The 26,235-nt window shown below is 59.9% G+C and overlaps 1 protein-coding gene and 1 long non-coding RNA gene across 3 annotated transcripts; one reads left to right on the forward strand and one right to left on the reverse strand.

Moving 5' to 3' along the window:
- Window positions 1-825: 825 nt before the first annotated feature.
- LOC137232380 (uncharacterized) lies at window positions 826-8,039 on the reverse strand. Its single transcript, XR_010947009.1, has 4 exons — window positions 7,911-8,039; window positions 4,924-5,056; window positions 4,746-4,800; window positions 826-1,047 (listed from the first exon to the last, which is right to left on the reverse strand). It is a non-coding gene; the product is annotated as an uncharacterized lncRNA (long non-coding RNA).
- On the forward strand, window positions 7,265-17,012 carry C1H15orf39 (chromosome 1 C15orf39 homolog). Of its 2 annotated transcripts, none has more exons than XM_067754075.1 (3): window positions 7,265-7,422; window positions 10,732-13,569; window positions 15,536-17,012. In XM_067754075.1, the coding sequence occupies exons 2-3, from the start codon at window positions 10,782-10,784 to the stop codon at window positions 15,901-15,903; spliced, it is 3,156 nt and encodes a 1,051-aa protein (XP_067610176.1). In that variant the 5' UTR covers window positions 7,265-7,422; window positions 10,732-10,781; the 3' UTR covers window positions 15,904-17,012. The 2 variants fall into 2 exon arrangements, with proteins under 2 accessions (XP_067610176.1, XP_067610185.1); XM_067754084.1 differs by having other exon boundaries at window positions 10,732-13,621; window positions 15,536-15,675.
- The last annotated feature ends 9,223 nt before the right edge of the window (window positions 17,013-26,235 follow it).

Consider the following 26,235-nt stretch of genomic DNA (forward strand, 5'->3'; position numbering starts at 1 on the left):
GACTGTCACTCACATCGGCCTAGGTGTCTCAACCTACCTGCCATTGGCTCCCGTGGCTCCTGACCCACTCTGCTTGGTGGGCTTTGTGGGCTGTTCCCCCACCAAGCATACCCTCTCTGCTCCTTTCTGCCTAGTTAAGTCCTCCCCACTCTGCAGGCTCTGGTTCCATCTGCATCCCAGACTGCTCTGTGACCTTCTGCTTGATCTGCAGCCCCGGCCCCTCCACACCCCTCAGGGGGCCCAGGACCCCCAGACCAGGAAATCAGGAGACAAAGCTGGGAGGCTAAACACCTCCCCCAGGTGAATGCCTGCCCCCACTCTCCTTCCTCTCAGGGTCCTCTCAGAACTCAATGAGATAATGGGTATGAACAGTCATTGGTAGTAATAGAGGTTTAATAACATGATGATAATTGTCCCAATTTTCTGAGTCCCTACTTCTGAGCCAGGCATTGTGCTAGGTACTTTCCTTGAATATCTTCTCACAGCAACACTCTGGGGCTGGAGTTTCTATTATCTCCACTTGTCAATGAGGAATTGGAGGCTCAGAGAGGTCAAGCAACCCATCCAAAGTTACACAGCAACTAAGTGACAATCTGGGGACTCTCGAGTCCCTCCCCTCACAATGGGAGGGGGGTTGTTATTATTTTTTTGCCAACCTGTTTCCTTCCCCCTTTCCCCTCCCTCCCTGCCTGTTATCCTCTGCCTGGTGAGTTTGCATCATTACTAGGGCTCAGGGGTCCAATTAGGGGACCTCCCCAAAGGAGCTGACTGAGGCAATCCCTGCCCCAAGGGGGCCTCCCTGAGCCAAAAAAATTTTTTTTTAATTTATTTATTTAATTTATTTATTTTTGGCTGCATTGAGTCTTCGTTGCGGTGTGCAGGCTTCTCATTGTGGTGGCTTCTCGTGTTGCGGAGCACAGGCTCTAGGCACGTGGGCTTCGGTAGTTGTGGCACGCAGGCTCAGTAGTTGTGGCTCATGGGCTCTAGAGCGCAGGCTCAGTAGTAGTGGCACATGGGCTTAGTTGCTCTGCGGCATGTGGGATCTTCCTGGACCAGGGGAGCCAAAGTTTTAATTAGCATTTTACAGGCTAAACACTGCCTAATGAGACAGGGGTTACCACCCCATTCTACAGACGAGGCAACCCGAGGCTCAGACAGGCAATCAGCATGTCCAAGGTCACACAACCACTGAGAGGCAGAGCAGGATTTAGACCCAAAGCCCAAGGCCTGTAACCTGGGAAATCATTCCCCTCATGGACCCCACCTCAGGCCACAGAGTGTTGGTCAGTAAGCCCACAGGGCTGCACCCCCAGTCCCTAAAGAGGGAAAAGTGCCCCTCTCTGCTCCCACTCAGCCTCCCCTCAACCTCCCAGAAACCTGAAGGCTCTGAGTGTGGGTGTATGTGTGGAAGACCCTGGAGACCTCTTTTGTGGGGCAGGGCTATGGGTCTAAGCTGAGAAAATGATAAGGAGTTTCTGAGGTTACAGATCTGAGGCACCACCCCCATCCCGCCCAGGCACATGAGGCCTCCTGACCATGACCCGAGCTGGCCTGACTGCAAGCCTCCCCGCTCAGCAGCAGCAGCTGTGCCAGCCCAAAGCCAGAGCCGAGCCCTCGGATGCAGTTGCCTGGTAACCAGCCCTAAGTGATGGAAACCCCAGGGGGCCACTAACGTGGGGGCAGCGCTAACCACCTGGCCCAAACCCCACTGCCCCAGCCGGCCTTAGGAAGGCTTCAATGGGCAGTCTACCCGGCCTGCCCATGGTAGGACAGGAGGGTGCTCCGGCACTGGGGGACGGGGCCCAGGCAGGGCCAGGAGGAGCTGGGTTGGCAGCCTCCCAAGACCTTTGAACTGGGGAGCTGGGGGAAGGTAATTCCCTATGGAGGCCAAAGCCTGACCAAAGCGCAGTGGGCACTGGGCAGGAGTCAGTGTTGTGGGTACAGCTTGCCCAGGCCCAAACCACCATCCTGGAAACAGCTGGGCTGCTCTGCCCAGGGCACAGAGGCCCGGGGGAGGGGATCCCCAGAGAATGGCCCTGGATGGGGAAAGAAAGGAGGTGATTAGGGAGGCTGGCAGGAGTCCAGGCTCAAGATGGGGGGAGCAGCCTCCTGCGACACCAAGGGGGAAATGCATCAGCCTCTCCCCTTCTCTCAGGGGCTCCCCCTCCCTGGGCCTCAGTTTTCCTATGTTGGCCGGCAGGCTGCCACTGGCCTCGGGTTTGCGGTCTTGGGTCCCGAGAGGCTGAGAGGGGAAATGCAGGGGCTTCAGGGAAGATTTTGGCAGCAGAGGCTCCTCTTAGGCTCTCACCTCTGGGCCCAGGGAGGTTTTTCTGCCTTTCTTCCCTTTCAGATGTGCACAGTCCCCCTTTGCCATGAACCCTTCACTCCACAACCACGGCCTATCTTAGCCTTGTGCTGGGCACTGGAGTCCCAGTGCTCAGGCAGACCCAGGCTAGTATGGGAGCCAGGCTTGCAACTAGGTAATGGAGATAAGTTCATGGCTAGCATGGAGATAAGTTCAGAATGCTATGAGGCCTCAGAAGAGGTGACCAGACTGAGCCTGGAGCTCTGGAAGGCTTCTTGGAGGAAGGGGTCTGAGCTGAGCCTTGAAGACCAACAGGAGTTAGCAAAGAAAGAGCTGGACAGGCAGCCAAAGCTCAGGGAGAGCATATTCCAAAGCATGGAGGTGTGACCCGGCTTTGGCTCTGGGGGCTGCAGTGGCAGGCCGGTTGGGGAGGATCAGTCAGGAGGCAGGCAGAAGCCAGAGTGGGAAACTGGATCCTGAAGGCACTGGGGAGCCATGGGAGACTCGAAGCTGGGGGCAGGGAGGATGACAGGGTCAGATGTGGGCATTAGAAAGACCTCTTTGGAGTCAGGGAGGGAATGTTTCCCACTGCTTCCAGCACCTAGCCAGACCCCCTACCCCACCCCACCTGCCAGTGGCTGGGCTCTATCATAGCCAGAATGGGGGACCCTCCCCTGACTCAAGGCCCAGTACCCTATCCCTCAGGCCTCTATCAGGCCACAGCAGCCCCGTCCCCACACAAGCAAACATCACGCTGGAGTGTCACGGTCTATTTTTTATCCGTCTCTCTCACCGGCCAGGGAAACAGCACCAGGGTCCCACTCACTGCCAGCATAAAGCCTGTGGGTCCTCAGGAGTTGGTGGAAGGAAGGAAGGGAAGGACAGTCAATCCACCCTGGCTGTTAATTAATCAGAGAGTCCTCCCTCTCCTGCAGTAAGGTCCCCAAATTATTGTGTGCGGGCTTTTCTTCTAGCCAGAAGGCAGGCATGGTCTTCAGAGTGGCCTAGTGAAAAGTCTCCCTTTCTTGGTCTTTGGGATCCCCCTCTGAGAGACTGATTTCCTCTGGAGGTGGGGACGGGCTCCTCCAGAGTTTGCAGGGGGAGGGTCCCCACTCCCTGCTCACCAGGAGGAGTAGCAGGATCCCCCCGCCCCAAACCTGGCCCTCCCTGCAGAAGGAAACCCTGGTTTTCCAGCACATCTCTGGGAAGTGGCTCACCACACGCTGATGAACCTGCCGCACCCCAGGTCCTATCTAATCCAGACCCCCTGAGAGGCCCTGAGCCCAGGCTGACAGCCCCTGGTTCAGGGGACCCCTCAGGCTCTGCTTGCTTGAGTGGCAGAGGCTTCCTGACCACCCTTCTCTCAGAAGGGTTTGGGGTCACAGAGTCCTGGGCAGGGGGGAGAGTCCCAGCTCCTCCATTTCTTGGCTATGTGGGCAAGCCGCTTCCCCCTCCACCTCTAGAGCTACCACAGGTTGAGGACTTACTATAAAAAACAAGCTGTGAACTCCTTGGATCTCCATGAGCCCTGTGACATTTTCTAATCATGCCCATTTGACTGATGAGCAAACTGAGAGGTTACGGGGTTTGTCTAAGGTGACTCAGCTCAGTAGGTCACACCTCAGTTCACTTATTTTTCACACCCCTGCCTCATATGTTTGTTGTAAGAATTAAATGAGATCATGTCTGTCAAGCGATGGACGGCAGGGCCACGTTCAAGGCGGAGCTCCTTGCCTTCTTGCCTTGCCCACCCACCAGCACTGAGATGTTCCTCTGCTGGGCAGGAGGAGGGAAGGGATGAGGAAGTAGAGAGGACAGAGAGTGCCATAACAGCAATCCGGGGGCCTCCCTGAAGGAGGCAACGTCTATAGCCAGGTCTGAAAGGATTGGGGAGAGCATTGCTGTGTGTCTTGGGAAAAGGCACCACACTTCTCTGTTTCTCTGCCTGTAGGGTGGCTACCAGCACCACATCTCCCTCCCCTGGGGTGAGAAGGAGCTCCTCTGAGGAAAGAAATTTGTAAATAGCAGGGGTGGCCTCATTAGAGAGAATGGCATTGTTATTAATAGCCATGTGTAGGTAACAAGCATAGGTTCAGGAAGCTGACCTCTTACCTCGCCTTCCCAGGGAGCCAGGAGGAGTAATCAGTGTCTGTCTGGGGTGGCACGGAGGGGGAGAATCTGCCTGTGGAGCCCTGGTGTGTGTGTTGGAGGGGGGGTGGTGAGTGTGAAACCTCCCTTCCAGGCGTCTCTACGCCACTGTTCTTTGTTAACACCAGCCAGGAAACCCACATAAGGGCAGACTATTCCCTTCTCTGTTTTTGCTCACACTGTTTCTTCCAGCCACAATACCATTCCTCCTCTCCAAGACCACAGCCTAATAAACATACAGTGCGGGGCGAGGAGGGGGGGGTTCCCAAGGCAGCCACCTTGTACTGATTACCTTCTTTTATCCAACAAAGGCTTGATAGGCACCTCTCCCAGGCTCTGCACATGACCTTGGGATAGAGAAGAAGAGGGCAAGGTCATGCCTTCAGGAGCTCATAGTCAGCTGATACTCTACAAACTTTTTATGGTTTACAAGCAATTTCCCACACTGATTTTGTTCATTCAACACTCACTGCAGTCTGTGAGGCAGGTTTCATGGTCCCTGTTTTGCAAGTAAGGAAACTGAGTCTCAGAAAGTTACAAAGTGGCTCCCAAGTCCCCTGCCCTGTGATATCTCTTTTGTAGTCCAAGGTGTCTAAGTGATGCCTAAAAGGAATGGAAAAGACAATGATTAAGTGAAGATACTTTGTCAAGTGGTCTCTGAATTAAGACAAGACTCAGTGGGGCCGCAGAATCTTTTTTTTTTTTTAAATAAATAAATTTATTTATTTGACTGCGTTGGGTCTTTGTTGCTGCATGCGGGCTTTCTCTAGTTGCAGCGAGTGGGGGCTACTCTTCGTTGCAGTGTGTGGGGATCTCCTTGCAGTGCCTTCTTTTGTTGCAGAGCACGGGCTCTAGGCATGCAGGCTTCAGGAGTTGTGGCACGTGGGCTCAGTAGTCGTGGCTCACGGGCTCTAGGGCACAGGCTCAGTAGTTGTGGCACACGGGCTTAGTTGCTCTGCGACATGTGGGATCTTCCAGGCCCAGGGCTCGAACCTGTGTCCCTGAATTGGCAGGCGGATTCTTAACCACTGTGCCACCAGGGAAGTCCTGGGCTGAAGATTCTTAATTGGCCCCCTTGGGGTCTTGTCAGGCTCATCCTGGCCGGGGTGGGCTCCGTTCAGGCTCAGAGAGATTGAAGGGAACACCCAGCCCGCTGAGCATACAACCCGAGAGTTCTGAGACTAGACCCTAAGAGCTGAGAACACTGCCCTCCACCCAACCCCTAATTACAGGGCAGAGGCGGGGGAATGGGTGTCGTGGAGGGGAGGCCAGGTTGGTGAAGAGCAAAAGTGGGGAAGAACAGCCTGTGAGCTGAGGCTTGGCCATGACTCCTTGTCAGCACACAGATGCACTTTCCTGATCCCAGACTGCTGTGTGACTTCGGGAAAGCCCCAACCTTCTCTGAGTCTCTGCTTGCCAGCTCTCTCCGAACTCTATTTCTAAGAACCCTCCAGCTCTCGGTTAAGTGACACCCTCTCTGCTGCCCCCAGGTGACCTTCACTTCCTCTTCCTCCCTGCAGTGCCCAGCCCCTGCTGCTCTAGCTGCTTCCTTACTCTTGGAACCTGTGGCCTTACGCTTGCTCTGCCCTTTGACTCAGGCAGTCCTGACCTTTGGGATCTGAGCAAGTGGCCTGGGTGGTTTTGCCCCATGAGCTTGCTCTGACCTTTGGCATGTTCACCTGTTCCCTCCCTCCACTGCACACACCTGTCCCCAGTCCTTGGGAAGCCCAGGAAATGTGAGGGACCAGGTTTTTCAGAGAAGGTAGCAGCACCAAGGGGCTTCTCATCCAACATCAGATGGCCCAGAGAGGGCAAATAGAGAAAGCCCTTCCACCACTTCAGCCCCTCTCTTGGTAACAGGCCATTCCTGGCTGGGGATGCTCCACCCCATCCCACCTCCCAGGCTACACGTGCTCAGGCTTGAGGGAGATTTGTCCTAAAGGTTCAGAGGCCACTTAACAAACCTCCCAGCATCCTCATTCCTGGCTCACCCCAGAGATGGGGAAATCACCTCTTCCTCAGACAGGTATGGTGCCCTAACAGGAATTGATATACATTTGTTTGGAATTTGCCCTCACTGGCTGCACCGAGATGAGGGGACAGACTAAGGAGCCCTTCTCCAGCCTCCTAATGCAACTGTACTAGCCCAAGAGAGCCAGATATTTTATTTTATTTTTTATTTTTTTGCGGTACGCGGGCCTCTCACTGTTGTGGCCTCTCCCGTTGCGGAGCACAGGCTCCGGACGCGCAGGCTCGGCGGCCATGGCTCACGGGCCCACCCGCTCCGCGGCATGTGGGATCCTCCCGGACGGGCACGCGGGGGCACGAACCCGCGTCCCCTGCATCTGCAGGCGGACTCTCAACCACTGCGCCACCAGGGAAGCCCTTTATTTTATATTTTTGAGAGCCAGATATTTTAATACAAACTCTTCTAAGCCTTACGACACAACTACTATGATATAATCCCAGTTTTACTAAAATAAGGAAACTAAAGATCATGAGGTCAAGTGGCGGGTGCAAGGCCGCATAGCTAGAAAGTGACAATGAATGAATGATCTAACGGAGTGACTGAATGAAGGCGTGGGATGGGCGCGCCAGGCGATGGTTCGCAGAGTGCGGTGGGTACAGACCGTGCACAGCGCCCGCGGCCCGGCCCCCAGAGGTCTGGCAGAGGCAGGCCTTTCGCACCCCGGGGCTCAGGGGAGCGCAAGCTCCCAGAGGCGCGGCCGGGCTCTGCCCCAACCGCGCGGGCCGCCCCGCCCCCGCTCCGCCCCCAGCCCGCCCCGCCTGGGACCGCAGACGGCGCCCGGCGGCGGCGCGAAAGGCAGCGAGGAGGGTGGCTCCGGGCTCGGTGCTCACCGCGACTTCCCGTGCAGGGCCCGGCAGGACAAGGACCCGCCGCCTCGGCGGCGCTGGAGGATGCGGCCGCGGCCCCGGGCAGCAGCAGCGGGAACCCCGGTGCCCTGCAGGTAGGAGCTCGCCCACTCGGCGGGCGCGGAAACTTGGGCCGAGTTTGCGGGCGGCGCGTGGGGAAGGGGCGGGTGGCGCTGCCCCAGGGCGCCCCTGCCGGCCGGCCCGGGGATGGAGCGCGCTGGGCCTGGGCTGAGGTGGCTTGGCTCCTGGCTGCCGCGGACCCCCGGCTGGCGGGCTGCGGGGCAGGGGTCGCGCCGCTGCCCCAACTTTCCCCGGACTTCGAGGCCCCCGGGGCCTGGTAGCTCTCTGGAGCCCCGGCGGGGCCCCGGCACCCGATCCTCCGGCGTGGGGCTGGCGAAGAGGAGCTCAGGCCGAGCCCTCGGGCCTCCCGCGGGGCCCGGCTCACGTGGACTGCCCGGGCGGAGATGAGGGGGCGGCGGGGGGCTGGCCTGGGGGGCGTCTGGCACTGAGGCGCCGCGGGGCCCTGGACGCGCCCTACTGGGACGGGACGGCCCTGCGGTTTCCTCGCTACGGCTTGACTCACCCTCTGGCCGCAGCCCAGGCTGGCGGGATCGCCCCGAGGCGGTGGCTGCCCGGACTCTGCTGCCGGGCCGCCCCCTGCCCCCGCCCTCCCGCCAGTCTTTGGGTGTCGGTCCGTGGGGCTGGGTGCGCGGGGGCCCGAACGAGGGGAGAACGCAGTTCTGGAGGGGCGTGTGTGCAGATATGGGCCAGGCACGTACTTGCAGGCACGGGTTTGCATGGGTGGCGGCGGCCTGTGTATCGGCCTGCTGGGGTGCACGTGCGCCCCAGCGCCGCAGGTCAGGGCATGGGGACACCCGGAAGCCGCCGGGGTCGGGTGTGGCGGCAGCCCCAAAGCTAGGTCGACTGAGGGCCCCAGGCACCGGAGTTATGGGCCAAGCAGGTAGGGGAAAGGGGGTGGAGCGGATCCCGCGACCCTTCCCCCACCACGGGAGCCTGGGCTGCCCCTAGATGCGGTTGTAGTGTGGGCAGGGCCCAGAGCCTCAGCTGGGGGAGGTGTGAGAACACGGGAAGGGGAGCCGATTCAGCCCTCTCAGAGAGTCCAAGCGCTGGCCACAGCTGGGCAGGATCGCTCTCTTCTTCCTGGTCTTGCCCAGCGTCCATCCGGAGACCCCTTAGGCGTTGGAAGAGGGAATTGAGCCACGGAGCTGTTTGCTCCCCCTGCTGCGTAGGGCAGGGATGGCACAGCGGTGCTGGGCTCTTCTGGGCGCTGCTCGAGGTTGGTCCTCCCAGCCCAGCTGCAACCTCAGCCAGCAAGCAGCTCGGTGGCCCAAAGGGTGATGCGACCCTGCCCCCTGGGGTCCCGCCCTTCTCTGAACATTTGCTTGCCTCTTGCTCCGTGTGTGGGGGGGAAGGAGGCACCTACATGTTGGCTACCGTTTAGAGTGGCGTGTGTAAAATATTGGGCTCTCCCCATCTCCTAAGAGCCGGAGGTAATGTTACCCCCATACCCTTCATAGTCCTCTGCCGGCTCCCTGGAGCCCCCATCTCTCCCCCAAAGACCCTTGGGGGTCCCAAGTGGCCTCACCTTTATTGGGCTAAGTCCCAGGGGAGTGTCTCAGGAAGTCTCCAGGGTCAAGGGCATGCAATGGGCAGAGCCTAGGAGAGAAGGGCTCTTGGGGCCGGGGGTGGGTATGGAGAAGGCCCCAAGGAGTGTGTGGGGGAGGTGAGACTAGAGCCAGCACTTATTAACCCAGAGCCCCCCAAGGGCAGGGGGGCTCAGCACTCCCCAAACCATACAACCCCTTCTTGCCAAGTTGCTGTGCAGCAGGGTGGGGGCTTTCCGCTTGGGGTGCAGGGCCCTGTCATAGGGCGCTGCTGTCGGTATTGTGGCTCTGATGCTCCTTCCTGTCTTCTCGGAGCACCCACTTCTCCAGGCTGGCCAGAGGTGTTGGATTCTGGCCCGGAGATGAGATAGCTTTCTTTCTGAGTCGTGTCTGGCTTCCTTGGTGCACTTAGGCTGGGATGAGAGTAGGCATTGGCCCCCATATTACCCTCGGCTTTTTCTGTCCCCAAAATGTGCTGGTCTAACTCTGAGCGTGTGGGTGTCGTTGGCCACCAGCCGGAAGGGAGAAGACTGAGAGGGGGGGCTGATCTTGGCTTGGTGATAGAAACTTGTGACACCTGTCCCATGGCCTAATGATAGCAAGATTGAGCTGATTCATCCTTTCTAAGCCACCTGAGGGTTTCGGGGAACAGGGCACTGGGGGACGTAGAAGCAGGTCAATGTGGTCCTAGTAGACTGGCCTCAGATGACCCCCTCCTGTGCCATTGGGTGCCTGCTGCCTTGAGGAAAGCCACACTTGACCTCTCTGAGCCTATAGGTCCCAGTCCTTGCTTGGCCTTGCTTGAGGACCTTAGTCTTTCTCTGGTACTCAGTTTTTCCATCAATACAATGGGGGTCGTTGCCAACTAGCACTTTGTGACCCCTGGAAGCTCCTTCCCTGCATAGTCACATCCTCTCGCCTCCCCACCTGCTCCATGGTCCTGTGCTGCCCCCATGTTCTTGGAATAGCTGCAGTTTGGGGGCTGGGATGGGCACAGGTTCTCCTCCCCTCCCCTTTTGGGAGCTTCCTGTTGGCGCCACAGCACCATCTGCTGGACAGCCTTTGCTCTCCTCCTGGGGGTGGGTCTGGGGTGGGGCTTATACAAAGGGTTGTGCTGGGGTACTACCCTCTAAAACTAAGCCCAGTATCTGTCCTCCTGGGCCTAGGGACCCGGGTTCCAGGCCTGGCTCTGCTATTTTCGCTGAGACTGGCAGGTCAGAAAGTGAGATCTAGAGTATCACAGGAAATCTGAATTTGTAGACAGTGCCTGATTCCACGTCTTGGCCGCTGTAGGCATCTAGAGATCACTATGGCATCTTGGAATAAGAACTTGTAGTGAGAGGTAGGAAGCCTGCCTCTCCTCCCATGTCTTTCATCAGTGACTTTGGGATGAATGGGTCTCCTCGTCTGTAAATGGGTGGAGGTGTGGGCGGGAGGAGTAGCCAAGCGAAGCGATCCTCAGACTGTGTTCTGCAAAGTCTGAAATCGTGGAAGGGGCCTTGGGAGTCATGTGGAGGAAAGCTGAACAGAAGGGGCTCCTGGAGTGGGGGCAGGGGTACGTTAGGGCTGCTGTACAAGAATTCACTAAACAGAGGGTTCTGCAGCTTACAAAATAAAGTTGGCTCATGCCTTCATTCATTCATCCATACAGTCTTTACTGAGCATTTACTAAGTGCCAAGTTCTTGGGCATGGCAACGAGCCAGCAAGAGCAACAGCCTTCTGTTGCTTGCCTGTCACCTGTTTTTCTGACAGCCCCTGCCTCTCCCTCTCTCTCCCAGGTCAGCAGTTGAGTAGCTGGGGCCCTGGAGGGCTTGAAGCCTTCACAGTGATGGCGGAGAAGCGGCCACTGGGGACCCTGGGGCCTGTGATGTACGGCAAGCTGCCCCGCCTAGAGGCAGACTCTGGGCCCGGGCACAGCCTGCCCCCCTCTGCTGGTAACCAGGAGCCCTGCAGCTACAAAGGTGCCTACTTCTCCTGCCCCATGGGGGGTCCTCCGAAGACAGGGTCTGAGCGGTTGGCATCCTGGACCCCATACCCACCCTTGTACCCCACCAGCATGGCAGGACCCCCACTTCGGGCAGACAACCTTCTGACCAGCTGCCTGCTCTACCGCCCACCCACAGAAAGCTCCGAGAAAGTACAGGACTCTGGCCCGGTTGAGCTCCTACCCTTCGGTGCCCAGGCTCACTCCTACCCAGGCCCACCACTGGCGGCACCCAAACCTGTCTACCGCAACCCTCTGTGTTATGGGCTCTCAACCTGCCTGGGGGAAGGGGCAGCAAAGAGGCCCCTGGATGTTGATTGGACGCTGGTGACTGGATCCCTGTTACCCCCCGCCGACCCATCTTGTTCTCTGCCCCCAGCTCCTGGCAAGGGCCAGTCCCTGGATGGTACCTTCTTGCGTGGGGTGCCAGCTGGGACGTCTGGCAAAGACTCTTCGGTGAGCTTCTCCCCGTGCCAGGCATTCTTGGAGAAGTATCGGACCATCCACAGCACGGGCTTCCTGGCCTCCAAGTATGCAGGTCCTTACTCTGGGGACCCCAAGCAGTCATTGTCCGAGGGACCCCCCAGTCCTTGGACGCAGCTGGCCCAACCTCTGGGACCAGCCTGCCAGGATGCAGTGCCCACCCACTATCCGCTGCCCCATCCCGCACAGGTCCTCCCTTGCCCTCCAGCCTGTCGCCACCCAGAGAAGCAGGGCAGCTATGGCTCAGTGCTTCCACCGCAGCCTCTGGGAGCCCACAAGGGGGCCGGGTACCCAGCTGGTGGGCTAAGCAGCCCCTACCTGAGGCAGCAGGCAGCTCAGACACCCTATATGCCCCCAGTGGGGTTGGACACTTATTCCTACCCCTCTGCCCCCCTCCCAGCACCCTCGCCAGGCCTCAGGCTGGAGCCGCCTCTCGCCCCACGCTGCCCAGTGGACTTTGCTCCCCAGACGCTGGGCTTTCCTTACGCCCGGGATGACCTCTCTCTCTATGGAGCATCCCCAGGGCTCGGAGGGACGCCGCCTTCCCAGAACAGTGTGCAGGCTGTGCCACAGCCCGGTGCCTTCCAGCGGGCATGCCAGCCTCTGCCTGCCAGCCAGCCATGCTTAGAGCCTGCAAGGCCTGCAGAGAAGCCAGTGCAGGAAGCTGAGGAGAAGATGTGGCTGCCCAGCTGCAGGAGAGAGCAGCCCCAGCCCCACCTCGATGAGCACCCTGGGGCACCCATCATCATTGGAGATAGTCCAGTTCCACGCACCCCACCGGCACTCCCGCCCTGTGCCCAGGAGCACCAGTCTCTTACGCAGAACGAGGGCACACTGCCACCCAGCTCCCCACCCATGCCCATTATCGACAACGTCTTCAGCTTGGCCCCCTACCGTGACTACCTGGACGTGCAGGCACCTGAGGCCACAGCTGAGCCAGACCCGGCCCCAGCCCCCAGTGAGAACCATGACAAAGACTGCAGGGGATCTCTGCCTGGCCGGGAAGCCCCCTCGAGTGTGCACGCCTCACTTAAGGAGGAGGTGGCACTGGACTTGAGTGTGAAGAAGACCGCGGCAGAGGCCCCCCCTACCAAGGTCCCTCATCCCGCAGGGCATGCCAAGCCCACCGCAGCTGTGGATGTGCCAGGTGCGGGAAACACAGTCTCCGACATGCCAGGTGTGGGGGACACAGTCTCAGATCGGCAAGTCCTGAAAAAGGTAGTCACAGAGGCACCGGACCTGCCTGGGGTGCCAGTGACCACAGAGGCGACCCCAAGGACCAACTTCCACAGCTCTGTAGCCTTCATGTTCCGAAAATTCAAGATCCTCCGGCCAGCACCCTTGCCTGCAACTGTGGTTCCAGCCGTGGTCCCAGCTGTGCCCACCTCAGCCCCTGCTCAGCCTGCACCCACCCCCACACCTGTGCCCGCTGGACTACAGATTCTCACCCAGCCCTTGCCCGTGGCCTGCTTCAACCTGGCGCTGCCCAGCCCTCCAGCTGTAGCCATGACCTCCCCCGCCTCGGCCCCTGCTCCGGCTCCATCACCTGCACCGGCTCCAGCTCCGGCTCCGGCTCCGGCTCCGGCTCCAGCTCCGGCTCCAGCTCCGGCTCCAGTTGTAGGCCCCGGTCCAGCGTCTACTCCCGCCACAGCAGACTCCCCAGAGCAACACTTTGCAGGACTGCATGCCTCCCTCTGTGACGCCATCTCGGGCTCAGTGGCCCACTCCCCACCGGAAAAGCTGCGCGAGTGGCTTGAGACGTCTGGGCCTTGGGGCCGGGCGGCGTGGCAGGACTGCCAGGGTGTGCAGGGGCTGCTGAGCAAGCTGCTGTCCCAGCTGCAGAGCTTCATGTGCACGCAGCAGTGCCCCTTCCCCCACGTGGTGCGGGCCGGGGCCATCTTCGTGCCCATCCACCTGGTGAAGGAGCGGCTCTTCCCGCGGCTGCCACCCGCTTCCGTGGACCACGTGCTGCAGGAGCATCGCGTGGAGCTGCGGCCCACCACGCTGTCGGAGGAGCGGGCCCTGCGGGAGCGCGCCCTGCACGGCTGCACGTCGCGCATGCTGAAGCTGCTGGCGCTGCGCCAGCTGCCCGACATCTACCCTGACCTGCTGGGCCTTCAGTGGCGAGACTGTGTACGCCGCCAGCTGGGTGAGCATGGGGCAGCCCCAGTAGCCACCGGAGCTGTGTGAGCGAGTGACAGGTGTGTGGGCTGTGTGAGTGGTCACAGCCAGGGGCTGAGGGATTCCTGGGCTTCTGGAAAGAGCTCGTGCCTGGGGAGGGGTCTGGCCTTCCAGGGTAGGCTCTGTGGGTGCCCGCATCCCTCTTCACCCCCAGCATCAATGAGTGCCTGCACAGCCTCCTTTGTAAGTCTCTGAACATGCCAACTGCTCTGTCCCCGGGAAAACTTGGCCTTCCCTGGCGCAGCACCCTCCCAGGTTCCCCCCTCATCCTCCGTGGTGCCTGTCTGAGGTCATCTCCCCCTGTGTCTGTCCCGCCCCGCTCCCCTCTTCCGAGCTCAAGCCCCAAATACCTGACTGCGTGCTGGGCTTCTGCACCTGGGGGCTCTTCAACCCTTAACTCCTCCCAAACCACGCTCCTGACCTTTCCCCTGAGCTCGCTTCCCATCCCCGTCTTTCCCGTCTCAGCAACACTGCACTCATCCAGCACCTCGTACCCCAAACCTGGGAGGGGGAGGGGTCCCACCCTCCCTCCCTCCCTCCCGGAACACTTTTAAATGTGTAATTCCCCAGTCCTCCCAGATATTTACACACACAGAAATTGCCTGTAAGTCGGAGCGTCCTTTTGTGGTTTGCTTCTCCCTACCAAATAACCTGTGCACGGTGTTCTCCAATGTGCTGTTTTGTGTCTGGGAGCATCTTCTGCCTCCGTTCAGGTAGCTGGACCTTGCTCTGGGGAGTGGCTGTAGTGCCTCACGGCAGGTACCATCAGGATCACTCTTCTTCAGCCGCGGCTTTGGTGATGGTGTCAAGTGGTGTCTGTCGTTGCCTGTCCTACTTCAGGACATCTGGCACTGAGGCCAGAGGCCCGCTCTGTAGTCCCCTTGCCTTACGTCCACCAGGCCTCTGGTTGTGTCTCCACAGAAACTTTCTTGTCCCCTTCCCATCCTGGCAGTCTTGCCCTGGTCCAGACTCCATATCGGGGTGGAGAGGGGGCCTGAGGCAGCGAGGTGCTGATGTGGAGTTTGGGGTGTGGGTGATGAACATTGCTGAGCACTTACAAAGTTGGGGCATTTGCCCTAATGGGGTGCAAAGAAAATGCAAGTACAAGCATTCTATTCCTGGGTGAGAAAGAGTGAAGGTGGGTGTCATGCCTCACTCACAAGCCCCCCAGCCAGTCTTCTCTCTATACATTTGGGCTCTCTGGGGCCCAGAGAGGGACAGGTCCTCTGGACAGTGGGTCACAGGCACATCACAGACCCCTCCTGCTCTGACCAAGCCTACGAGAGTCTGGGGCCCAGCCTCCTACCACTGGCTGCATTTTGGTGCCCCCGTCCCCATTCCCTCCTGTATCCTTATGGGGCCACTCCTCAGTGGTGTCCTTAGATAGTGCTCCCCTGACAGCCCCCCTTCCAGGTAGGTGTGCTCTTGGTCAGAAGGCCCCTCCCATTCCCTCCACCCCTTCCTCCACTCCCTCCCTCCCTCCGGGCACTGCTGTCTGGGCAGTCCCTGCCTGGCTCTTGTTCCGGTTCTGGGGGTGATGTGACAGAAGAATGATGGTACCCTTATATGTGGCAGGGTCCTCTCTCTGTATGCCTCAGTTTCCCCACCTGTTCAGTGAGCCTTTGGATCAGACCAATGGTTTCTGGCCTGTTGAGCCCCTTTCCTCTTGTCCTTGCACCCAAAGGGTTCCTGGGGGGTGCCCCCATTAGATAGAGTGCTGGTATCACCCGAGGAGAAGCACACCCTTTCGGCTTGACAGGCATGACGGTCTGGCCAGTGTGCACATGCTGGGAAAGGGTCATGATGTCTGTGACCCTGCCAGGGCCGCCCTGACCTGGGACAGTAGAACCACCGGTCTAGATGGCTTTGGAGGCCTGGAGATGGGACTTGAGGGTGTTGGGGGTCTGCAGCCTGACGGTATGTTCATTTTCCAGGTGACTTTGACACTGAGGCTGGATCTGTGCCCTCCTCAGAGCCCACCGTGGCCAGAGAGGAGCCAGAGAGCCTAGACCTGGCTTGGAAGTTGTCTGCCCCCAAAGCCAAAAAGCCGGGGAGGAAGCCACCAACCCCTGGCCTGGAGAAAGCAGAGGCAACTGCTGGAGGAGGGTCCCGAGGTGCCTCACCCACCCCTGCTGCTGGTGCCAGCTTGCCCGGCCCCGCGATGAGGGCGCGCTTCCGCAGCCTGCTCGAATCCGCCTGGCTCAATGGCCTGGCTCTGCCCACTTGGGGCCACAAGGCCTCAGGACCCGACCGGACCGCGCCCCGCCCGCAGCTGTTGGGCAGCCAGAGTCATCAGCTGTAGCCTTGGTCGCCTCTGCTGTTTGGAGATCTGGGGATCACTCTCTGTGCCCCGCTTCTGCCGGTCCAGCTGCTGAGGGCCAGGAGCGGACATGGCCTTGGGGTTTCTCCAGCTCTTACCCTGCCCCCGCCCACCACCCCAGGCTGGGCTGAGAGCCCCTGAACTTTTAACTTGAGGGCCTTTATCAGAAAGGACTACTTCCTATTTCTTCCTTAGAGAAAACGTGTGGGCTTTGGAGCCCGACAGACTTGGGCTTGAATCCTGGCTTTTGTTCCTTGCTGTGTAAACGGGCAGGCCACTTCCTCTCTTGCGCCCTCAGTTCCCCATTTGTAAAATAGGACAACACAGCCTACCTCACAGGGTTGTTGTGGGGTGATGCCTGACACACACCCATCACGGTTTGCTCTCTGCTTCCTGCCCAGGACAGGAGCCTAGATCTCAGCCAGGGCCTGGAATAGGAGGCTGAGGCCCGCAGAACCTTCCTCTAGAAAGTCTTGATGTGTCATAGGACTTGGTCATCTTAGAGTGGTATGTTGTCCAGTGTATATGGCTCACACACTTTCTAGAGTCATTTCCCAGGAAAGCCTAGGGCTACATACAGCCCCAGCATTTGGGGTTGGGCCCTAACCCCCGAGTCTGGAGCTCCTCGAGGGAGCCTTCCCCTCCCATCCCCTGCTACAGGGGGTGCAGGGATACAGCCTGGGGCTGGCATCCTTGTCCTGGGCCTGCTGCTTTCACCCCTGGGAGGCCCCAGCCTGTGCTGAATTGACACCAGTGACTTCCCTGAGGTGCCGCCCCAACCTGGTGCATTTTCCCAGGAAAGTTGTGTGTTTGCCGGAAGCCAAGCAGCTGCAGGGACTCAGGGACTAAAAAAGGAACAGGCTGAGTGACAACTCGGTCCTGGGAGGTCTCCGAAGATGTCGACTAAGGACCTTGGCCCTCCCCAAGCCAGGGCCGCATCAGCCAGGCCTGCTGTGGGGTACCTTCTTGCAGAGTGCTGAACTGAGCCAGAGGCTGGCAAGCCAGGCCCTTGGCCTAGTTAAGGTCTGTAATAAGGCTGTGGGCCCTGGAGGCAGGCCATTAAACATAAAAGCATTTGGGTTGTGTTTGGACCTGGGGCCTGACTGTGTCTTGGGGGGAGGTCATAGATTTCATATGTCATCGCCAGGTGATGTCCTCGCTAGCCCTTCACTCAGAGGCTGCAGCTCTCCCTGCTCCCAGCCCAGAAGATGCTGAGGCCAACAAGCACGCTGTGCCCGCTAGCTCCGGCCACACGGGCCCTCACCACATGCCCACGGTGCAGCCGTTTCCCTGCTCAGGCAAAGCCTCTCCCTCCTGAGACCCATGTGGGTCCTGGTGGTCGCTGGTATGTAGCCCACTGCCCAGTGAGGAATGCTGGTCACCAGACCCTATTGTGTGCCCCTCTGCCAGGACCGAGGATGTGCCTGCCAAGGGCTGGGTAAAACAGAGCTGTCCCCATCTCTCCACTGAGGGCCGGCCCCTCTTACAACCTTAGCTGGGCTTAGGTTCCCTCCAGACGCCCTGCCTCTGCTGGCATGTATTCCCATAGAGGTTTGTTCTCAGGGCTGCTGAGGTTGCCTCCTGGCCGTGGTTTCCCACTCAGTCTGGGCAGAGCCAGTCTGTGAGGGCTGGTCACACCTACCAGCATCTATCCTAATATCTGTGGGTCTTCACTGAGCTCAGCTACACTATTTGTGGAGACCCGTTGCCCCCAGTACTCTATCCACACAGGCCCTTGGAGTCCCCTGGCCTGGGAAGGGGACAGGCCAGGAGATAGGTAACTCCAACACATGTGGTGACTGCAGTGCAGAACCTGGGGGAAAGGTGCCATGGAAGCTCAGAAGGGACCTGGCCTAACCGGGGTGTGAGGAGGTGTCCTTGGGTCCCAGAAGAGGTGCTGCCTGAAGTGGGCCTTGGAGCCAAGTAGGAAGATGTGGGTAAATGAGTGCCAAGTGCTTCCTGAGTCAGGTGAACAGCATGTGCAGGGTCCCAGAGGAAACAGGTGTGGCTGGAGTGCCGGAATGAGATGGGAGGAGGCGGGGCCCGGAAACAAGGCTCAGATCCAGTCTGCTCCTACCACGTCAACTCTGTCTTGCAACCTGAAGAGCTGGGGTGTGGTTCATGTTTACAGAAAGCTGAAGTGTTGGAGAGTTTGAATCACTCCGGGCTACTAGCGTAGGCAGGGAGAGACAGGATTGCATCGTAGGCGAGGTCACTCCGAACCCCCGGGCCCTGGGCTTCTGCAGCCTGCCAGCCTCACCCACCCGGCTACCAGGGCCTTGCTGGATTTGGCTGTGATCTTTCCTTCTTTGCTTTTAATTTTCTTTTCCTTCCTTCCTTCTTTCCTCTGCCCTCTTCCCTCCTTTCCTGCCTGCCTTGTACACCTGCTGTGTCCCTGTCACGTGCCAGGCGTGCATCTTGCTCACAGTTACCTGGCAGGATCTGAGGCCTCGAGATAGGACTCCGCACCGGAGTCCGCCTGGGGCCCTAGAGGGCCGTAATGGTGCAGAGGCTGGATGAGAGCAGTGCAGAGCTGGAGCTGGTAGGGGGAGGCGGCTGCGTCCCTTGGGACAACTGTGTCCTGGGAGCCCAGTCTGAGGGGAGAGACCTGGCCCTGGCCTGAGGGGTCTGTTAAGGGAGGAGATACGACAGCATCCTAAGGAGCCCAGCCTAAGGTGGAGGGGACGGGAACAGAACTCTGCCCCAGGACTCTTGTCAGGGAGGCAGTGCTATCACCCCTTACAGTTTTTCAGAAAGCCTGTTCCATTCTTTGGTGGGGATATCGATGGCTAAGAGCTGAGGGCAAGGAAGGGGGCGGTGGGGTGTGGAGCTGAGTGTGCTGGGTGCCCCCCAGCCCTCAAGGAAACTGGAGTGGGGCCCACTTTGCTTTGGTTCTGACCCCACCGTTCCCTGTAACCGGCTAAGGCTCCTGGGCTGGGCTATGCCCAGGCAGGGCTTTTCAAACAATCACCTGGGAAATGGTTTCCCGGGCCCCACTGAGAAGGGTCTTGGGCAGAGCCCAGGAACCTGGGGGTTTTTTTTGGCTTTTCTTTGCGGTACGCGGGCCTCTCACTGTTGTGGCCTCTCCCGTTGCAGAGCAACAGGCTCCAGACGCTCAGGCTCAGCGGCCATGGCTCATGGGCCCAGCTGCTCTGCGGCATGTGGGATCTTCCCAGACCGGGGCACGAACCCGTGTCCCCTGCGTTGGCAGGCGGCCTCTCAACCACTGCGCCACCAGGGAAGCCCCCAGGAACCTGGGTTTTAATTGAAGGTGATGCTGAGTCAGGTGTTCCAGTAACACGGACTACTACTCCCACTAGATTACAGATGGGGAAACTGGTACAGGAACTTGCTGATGGTCACATCAAGTCGGGGCCTGTGTTAACACCTAGAGCCAGTCCTGAGGGTTCTGGGCCAGCGGGGAGGCCAGGAGCCTTTGTACCTGGCTCCGCTCCGCCCCCTGTTGGCCTGGCTCAGACCTGCCCTGGCTGGGCTTCTCTCCTCACCCAGGTGGGCTTTCTAGACATCATGTGCACCTCTTGCCCTAATAAATGGAGGAGGGCGCTCAGGTGAGCCTCCAGCTTGAGTGAGGCCCTGCCCCCTGGCTGCCCCACCTGGCTCCCCAGCCCAGTACAAAAGGCTGAGCGGCCCAACCAGCTAGTTTTGCTGCCGGGAGTTAAGCCTGCAAAGAGGTGAGTGAGGGGGAAGCTCTGTCTCGAGCGGGTGTCGTGGGGAGGAGGAGAGCGGGGCTATGCAGGGGTTGAGGGGTACGAGGACACCCCCTTCCCCTCGGTAACCTCCACGGCTTCCTCCCTGGCTTGTCACTGAGGGGGTTGGAGTGACCGGGCTGCTCTCCCTCCGCCCCTTGCAGGAGAAATGGAGGAGGGCCCAACTCCCACCTGACTGAATGTGCCTCTTCTGACCCCCCCAGGCCCCTCTGGAAGTGGGAGTGGTGCCTGCTGCCCCTTAGGCCCGGCCCCAGCTGAAGAAGCCTGGGGAGGGTGTGGGTGTGAGGAAGGCTGCAGGGGCGCTCCGGCCGGTGAGCGCTGGGCTCTGCTCTGGCTGTTGTCCTCGGGCAGCTCCCCCAGCCCCCGGCCCAGGGGGTGCCGCAGCCCAGTCTAATGCAGCCCTTCCAGGCCCCAGGGCAGGGGAGGTGCTGCAGAGTCCCTCCTCTCGCTCCCCTGGCTGGACTGAGGTTGGCAGGTAGATGGGGGGCTCCTTGGGTACACTGCTGCCTCCTTGGGGATCCCAACTCTGGGCGTCCTAGCCGCTGCCCACCCAGAGGCTCTTACGTCTGTCGACGGAGCTATCCACCCCATCTGACACCCCCTCCACCCCTCCCCAGCCTCAGCCTGAACTGGTCACTCTGCCTCCTGCACCGCTGCCTCTGTCCTCTAGGGACCCCACCCCCAGGCCCCTGTGCCTTCTCAGGGCAGCGAGAACCTGGGCTCCTGGGAATGATGTGCTGAGCCCCTGTGCTCCGTGGAAGGACCTCAAGAGGCCTCTCCAATGATTACTAGGCCTGGCAGGGGGTGTCCCTTGCTCCTTTCTCCACCAGCCATCAGATAAAATCATCTACAAGCCCCTCTCCTTCTCAAGTGCGGGTGGTGAGCCCGGGGCGGTCTTGTCTCCTCCCCATAGTTCACAGCCTGCGATTCCAACCGTGGCGGCTGTTTGTCCTCAGACCCTACCGACCTCCCTTCCCCAAGCCCCGCTGTCAGAGGGACTGGGGCTTTGGCTTGGGGCCTCACGGCAGAGAAGCTAGGGCCTTCTGCCAGCCTCTTGCCTGCTGAGGCCTTGGCCCTTCCTTCTGAAGTGTCCTCGGTGAGGCCTGGGCTCCCTTCCGCCGTGAGTGGGCAAGAGACCCTGCTCGGGGAGGCCTGGGTGCCCCGGCAGTCCTGGGCCCTGCCTGCCTTTCCGCAAAGCTTGGCGCCTCCTCAGTGTGGGAGAGCCAGGGTAGCCCTGACCAGCCTTGCCTGCCACCCCTCAGCTTGCCACCTGTTGGTCCTGAGGATGCCAGCTTCCAGGGGCATCTTCCCCAGCCCTGTCCGTCACCACCCTGGTAAAGCCAAGCCTAGCAGGTGGCACGAGTCCCAGCCACTAAACCAGGTCCCCACCAGATCTGCCTGGTGCTTCCCCAACACTGCTTTCCAGCCCAGTGTGCATCCCAGGCCCCCAGCTTCTGGTGCCCCAGCCCTGGCCGGTTGTCCAGCTTGGAGCCTCTCCGGACCTGGGGCTGCTCCATCTGGAGGTAGCTCAGACCCCTCTCCTGGTCGCGGGCACCTCTGGCCCCAGCCCCTGGCATCCCGGGCTCTTCCAGCGTTCCTCAGGACTGGTGGGGTTGTTGCCGACTGGGTCCTTGGCCTCCTTAATCAGTAAAAATGGATCAGAGGCCAGAAAAGAGATTCAGGCAAGGCTTTATTCGGGCCCCTGTTGTAGCAGCGGGGAGCGAGAACAAGTGACAAGTAACAGGTTCCATTGCTTGCTCGCTAGCTGAGGTGGGGTGAGCCAGTTCCTTATGTGGGGGTGTGTCCAGGGGTCGGGCGGAGGGGTGGCTCAGGTGGTGTGCCCACACCTTGGTCTCTTTGTATCTCGTTGTCCAGCATTTGCCCCAACTGCGCATGCACGCAGTTATCTTTAGTCCCTTATATTGATACTTCCTTTGTATTTTCTTGCTGGAGGAGGCTTGTGTCCAGGTGCAAGCCTGTCTCAGGGAGACCTCACCCTGCATTAGACTTGCCTTCCATGCGGCACCAGCCACTCCTTTCTGTTGTAGCCCCAAGGCCCGCCTCCCTGATCTGGGCCCTCCAGCTGGGCCCACCCTGCAGAGGAGGTGCCTGAGGTTTCTGCAATACTTCCTTTCACGCTGGTCTTCCTCCCAGGGACCCTTCGGGAGCCTGGTGCCACCGACTGCAGTGGGGCAGAGCCCAGTCCCCCTTCTCCCTTACCCATTGGCTCTATGGCCACCAAGGCCTCTGACTGCTGGGGGACCCACAGCCCCCTTCTTTTTGCCTGCTGGCCCACCCAGAGCCTGGATACCTGAGCCTCTGGGTAGAGAGGTGTAAAGACTCCCGGGACGTTCCTCTCAAGCAGAGAGCCTACGTGGCACCGGGCCCTGGCTCTCTGGGCTGAACTGGGCAGCGGGAGTGTCTCTGAGGACATCTGGGCAGAGGTGCTCAGTCCTGAGGAACCAGCTCTCACAGCTTCTGCTGTGTTCCTATCCGGTATCCATCGGGGGGACCCGGCTCTCCTCCCACCTTGGCTGCTGGGACCCCCAACTCGACTCACTCAGGGGTCCTGACCCAGGAAGCCACAGCCAGCTGGGAGGAGTGCCTGGTGTTTCTGCACCCCTTTTTATGGTGAACACTTGGGCGGGAGGGGTAGGGACTCTGGGGGGACTACAGGTCCCCTCTGGTCAGCTTATGAGTCTAACCGGAGGATGGGACTGCCCCTGTCGCAGAGGTAGGTCTGAGTGGCCCAGGCCCAGTCCTTCCCTCAAGCAGAGTCCCTCTGTCTTTCCAGCTGGCAAGCAGGCCCTAAACCCCAATAATGGCTGGGTGGCCTGTGTCCCATCCCACTCTGTCTCTTGCCCCTGAGGGGAGTCTGGCTCCGGTCCTGGCACTTGGGTACCTTTGAGTGGGAGGCCACAGCTGGCAGGTTGCTCCAGCATGGGCAAGGCAGGTACCGTGGCGGAAGCCCCAGGCCAGGCCTCCAAGGCAGCCATGCTCCTCTCCACTTCTGTCTCACGCACGTCACCTATGCACTGCTTCTCCCTCACCCCCGGCTCAGCCTGGAAATCATACTGACGGTAAGAATAGTGCCACCCAAGTTACGGCGGAGCTGCTTAGAGGGTGGCTGGAAAAGGGCCTGAGGCAGAATGTCTGGGAGTTCCTCTCTGCTTATCTTCCTTTCTCCTAGGCCCTCAAAGAAGGCAGTTTTCTCCGTATCTCCTACCCTGCCCCAAGCACACACAATGCTGCCCCTGGCCTCTCCCTCCCTAGAATGTACCCATGTGGGACTGACGCTTTGTTTTGTCCTAGGGTCCACGTGAGAGGCAATTATCCCTCCTTTCCTCAGCAAAGGGGGCCAACTGAGGCAGCGAGGTGGACGGTTCCCCCACGGCCCCAGCTCTTAATGGTGGAGTGGAGCCCAGCCCTTCCCGGGTGGTCATGCCCGATGGAGTCCACGCTTAGAGGCTTCCCTCTCCTCGGTTCAGGTGCTTGCTGTCCTCCATGCCTGCTTCCTAAAATCCAGTCTGTTTCTAGTAAGTCTTTTCAGCTCCATGGTGTTGCGTGGGCTGCTAAGCCTAGGGGCCCTGCCCGCCTCTCAGGCCCCTTCCAGGCTGGGGAGGGGCCCCGGCCTCCAGTGGTGGCTAGCGCGCCAGCTGAGTCCTCACTGCACCGGCTCCCTGCAGCCAGAGGTCGGTGTGGGTGCAGAGCCAGCTGGAGGCTGGAGGCAGATTCTGCTCGCCAATGCAGACTTCCCGAGCACCCGTGGTAGCCAAGGCGTGCCAGCGCAAGGGTACCTGCTGCCCCTGGTGCACGGGCCTGGCCTCACTCAGCCCCAGCGGTGAGTGGGGGGATGCCCGCTCTCTTCTGGAACATGCCCACCACCACACCTTTGTCCCTCCTGGGTTCCCTGGCTGATCTTGTGAGGATGCCTGTCACCTACCCTTCTGACTGCCCTGTGGGCCAGCTCAAACCTTCCCCTAGGCCTAAGAACCTTTTCCTGGAGGGTCACCCCCCACCCTCCTGACCCCACACTTTAACGCTTTCCATAGGGGTTCATATTAGGGTTGGGTTTTATGGGATGGCCTATGAGGGTCTAGACTAGGACCCAGATGGCTGTGATTCCCTCGGAGCAAGGCCCTCATCTGCCCCAGCCTCACCTTCTAGAACAACCCAGAACCCTGCTTCCTTTGGTCTTGGGCCTTCTGGGAGCTAAGGTTGCCCTTGTTTGCCTTCCAAGGCAATACTGACATCCTCATGAGATAGCGGGGAAGACTGAGGCCCAGCAGGGGTTGCCGCAGGTCAGAGTCTCCATGGACAAACAGAGCTCAGGTCTTGGCCCAGAGTGGCCTGGGGGCCCTGTTCAATGTACCTACACCCTCCCGGTGTTGTGCCCTGCAGGGTATACCTCGGAGCACCTGTAGCCTGAGAAGCTGCCCATCACCTGGGTGACCGTGGGATCAGCCCCCTGCTCAGGACGAAGGCCAACTCACACTATGGAGCAATCCGAAAGCAGGTGCAGCCCCTCCACCTCCAGGGCCTCTGAGCTGGGAGGATGCTGTTCCCAGGGGCGGGGGCAGAATCGGGAGGACAGGGCTCCGTAGGCTGTCCTCTCTAGGGGTAGCTCTGGGCTCCAGGATCGGGACCTCCAAACCTGGCCCTTCCCCTGTGAGTCTCCAGACCCCAGAGACAGCAAGCAGCTTGTCCAAGGTCACCCTGCAGAGAGGGGGCGGTGGGACCTTGGCTCTTCTCACTCAGCTGCACTTTCTCTCCCCACCCACTCCAGGTGCTAGAGAACCCAGGCGGGCTGGGTCCTGCAACAGCCTCTCACCTCCCTTCACATCTGGTTGGGGGGGAGGGGGGAGGGAGGGAATAGGGTGCCTTCCCTGCCAACTCATCTCCTATTTGAGGAGAGATGGCATCTGGGCTGCAGCATGAGTGGCTTAGACTAGAAAGGCATTTCCCAGGTTCTTAGCTGGCCTTGGGCAGGGTGCCCTCACATGCTTCCTGATCCAGGTGCCCAGGACACCTTGAGTCTGTCTCCCTAGAGGTCCTCAGACCCCTCCCCTGGGCAGTCCCCTATCCCGGCCCTGGGGGATGCCGGGCACAGTCATCCCCAGGGCTGCCCCACCAAGACAGGCTCTGGCCGCTGCAGTTTCCTGCTGGAGCCTTGGGCCATCGCCTTGCCACCTTCCAGCCCCTTGGTGAACACCTAGCCCGTAGCTCTTGGGCCCTGGACTTGGACCTGAGGGTCCTGTTGTGGATGGATCTCCTTGGCAGATTCAAAACACATCTTCGCTGGATGTCCCACGCTGGCTAGGCCCCCTCTCCACAGCACTGACATCTGTTTGTCAAGCCCCAACCAGACTGTGAGCTGAGGGTGGGGATAAGGTCTGACTTACGTGGACAAGATGCCCCAGGATGACACTCGCTTAAGCGCGTGGCCCCGGTAGTCTCTTCTGGGCACGTCATCCCCCCGCCCCGTGCTGAGGTGCCTGCATTTGACCACAGGCGCCTCTCCCGCCACCCTCCCTGCCTCAGGCCAGCGTCAGGCACCTGTGGCTCCAGGCAGAAGCCCGAGTGCAGAGCCGGGTCCGGCAGACGGTCCCCAGGTGCTGATGGCCTTGCCCAGCTGCTCATGGACCGGAGCTCCCTCGCTGTGGCTGGTGAGTGACACCCCTCCCCCAGCCTGCTGTCCCTCCAGGGGCCAGGCCTGGGCCCAGCTGACCTCTGTCTGCTTCTGGCCCCTCCTTTACCTGCCAGGCTCTCACTGAACATGACTGTCTTGCCCATTTCCTCATCTGTCCTTAACAGGAAGTTTATAGAACCGCTCAGGGACATTGCGTCTCTTATCTACCAGGCCCTCCTTGGAGACGTGGCCACCTTGGTAGGCCTGGGCCTGGCCTTGGAGTAACCAGGAGGTCATGCTCTCCTTCTAGGATACAGCCCCCATGGTTCCCATAGGCTCTTCTCCATCTGAGCAATGGCCTGGTGGGCAGCTGCCCCTTCTCCCCTGCAGGGCACCTTGGGGTGGGGGGAAAGGGTGAGGCAAGAGATCTGGTCCTCTCTCATCCGCCTGAGGCTGCTTGGAGGCAGAGTGCCCATCCCTGCCCACCTCCCACTCCAGGTGCAGCGGGGGCTGAGCCCCTTCCCCACCCTCTGGCAGGTGCTGATTCAAGGTTCCCAGTGAGTGTCGCTGGGGTGGGTGGGGGAGTGGCTCACAGCACTCTCCCTGCCCCTCAGACCCTGGAGAACCACTGGCCCAATGGGCCGACTTGTTTCCTGCACTGCCACCTCCCAAAACCTGGGGCTGCACGCCCTGTCCAAGAAGGCAGCAGAGTTCCCACCTTTCAGGTGCAGATGCTAGCACCGCCCTGCTGTGGGCATGTGGTCGTCAAGAATGCAGGCTCTGGAGCCCTGTGACTGTGACCTTGGGCAAGTCACTTAACTCCTCTGCTTCCCTCTCCTCGGCTGCGAGATGGGGAGAATAGCACCTAGTCACAGGTGCTTGATGAGTGTTAGGTTTTTAGAATGAACTGAGTTCTGGAGGAGGCAGCAGGCGGAGGGATCAAGGTAGCACTGCGTG

This window comes from Pseudorca crassidens, chromosome 1 (assembly GCF_039906515.1).
Source record: "Pseudorca crassidens isolate mPseCra1 chromosome 1, mPseCra1.hap1, whole genome shotgun sequence".
Taxonomy (NCBI): domain Eukaryota; kingdom Metazoa; phylum Chordata; class Mammalia; order Artiodactyla; family Delphinidae; genus Pseudorca; species Pseudorca crassidens.

Coding starts and splice junctions, on each gene's coding strand:
- C1H15orf39 (XM_067754075.1), top strand. CDS start 10,782: ATGGCGGAGAAGCGGCCACTGGGGACCCTGGGGCCTGTGATGTACGGC. Junction 13,570..15,535: donor CTGTGTACGCCGCCAGCTGG/GTGAGCATGGGG, acceptor TTCATTTTCCAG/GTGACTTTGACACTGAGGCT.